General features: G+C 39.7%; 1 protein-coding gene across 1 annotated transcript; it reads left to right on the top strand.

Annotated features, from left to right (window-relative positions):
- The first annotated feature begins 18 nt into the window (after positions 1 to 18).
- On the top strand, positions 19 to 972 carry LOC106338864. The gene has a single exon (XM_013777744.1). The coding sequence runs from the start codon at positions 19 to 21 to the stop codon at positions 970 to 972; it is 954 nt and encodes a 317-aa protein (XP_013633198.1).
- The last annotated feature ends 495 nt before the right edge of the window (positions 973 to 1,467 follow it).

Below are 1,467 nucleotides of genomic sequence, written 5' to 3'. Positions count from 1 at the left end.
GCGCTTGATGCAAAGATCATGCTTCGATCAAAAGATCTTGGTGACACAATCACCGAATACAACAATTCCAGTGACAAAGACAAGTATAGAGCTATCTACATGATATGCCACCATCTCCAAGAAAACTTGAAAACTCAGTACATGACCATGGAAAATCCATATGACCTTTGGATCGCTTTACAGCGAAGATATGACCACCAGAAAACGGTGTTGCTTCCAGAGGCTCAATATGATTGGAAACACATAAGGTTCTTGGACTACAAATCAGTAGATGAGTACAACTCAGTCCTGTTCAGAGTTGTGTCCTTGTTAAGGTTATGTGGTGAAAAAGTAACCGAGGAAGAGATGCTTAATAAAACTCTCTCCACGTTTCCTCAAACCAACATGGTATTGCAACAGCAGTACAGAGAGAGAAATTTCGCCACATATACTGAGTTGATAGAATGTCTCTTGTTGGCTGAAGCTAACAACGAACTGTTATTGAAAAACAGTCAGATGAGACCTCCTGGTACAGCTCCATTACCCGACATCTCTAAGCTGGCTATAGAGCCAAAGAAAGAGAGTAACCTTGTCCAACACAATGACCATCCCGGTCCAAACCGTGGAAGAAGTCAAAGACGAGGTCATGGTTCTTTTAAAGCACACGGACGAGGACGTGGTCGCGGTGCCACACCCGGCTTTAGCCGTGGTCGTGGCCAAGGCCGTAGTGTGTCTTTTAAACCACAGATCAAAGCTGATCGATGCCATAGATGTGGTATGGGTAATCATTGGGCAAAGAATTGTCGAACTCCTAAGCATTTGTGTGAGCTTTACATGGAGAGCTTAAAAAGAAACCCGAAAACTAACATGGTTCGAGACCCGGGATATGATGGTGATGATGATGATGATGACTTGGAAGACGTCCAGGATCACCAGCACGAGTCAGACAAAGTTGATCACATGGAGTTTGAAACTTCAGACATACTGAAATAAGGAATTAAAATTCCATATCGTTTTTTTGTTTTCCCCTGGATTTGGTGTTCTTTAAGATTGTTTATCAGTTTTTAGCTTTAGATTTAACTTTATCCTTATGAATGAATAAAAAAAATTTTCATTTCTCATATGCCTAAAAATTAGATCATTAAAGATACCATCTCTGAAAATTTTATTATTGTTCATTAACTTTATGATTATTTTTTTTGAAGAATGAAAAGTGGAATGGATACAATCGTGGTGGACAGTGGCACCAGCCACACCATTTTGAGAGACAAACGATTTTTCATACATCTCACACATAAGGTAGCTAACATCACCACTATAGCTGGCACGTGTAGCTTAATTGAAGGCTATGGCTCAAACAGAAGTCTATTGAGCTTTAAAGACATAAGACTGAATGGTTTCCACATCGAAACAATGGGTGAAGGAAGTAAAGAATTCCTACAGATTTATAAAATCACCCAAGGCAATAAGAAAGTCTTTGAGACTATA

The sequence above is a fragment of the Brassica oleracea genome, chromosome C4 (assembly GCF_000695525.1).
Source record: "Brassica oleracea var. oleracea cultivar TO1000 chromosome C4, BOL, whole genome shotgun sequence".
Classification (NCBI taxonomy): Eukaryota; Viridiplantae; Streptophyta; class Magnoliopsida; order Brassicales; family Brassicaceae; genus Brassica; species Brassica oleracea.
Note: the sequence above shows the minus strand (reverse complement) of the source record. Positions and strands in the feature narration are given on the sequence as shown.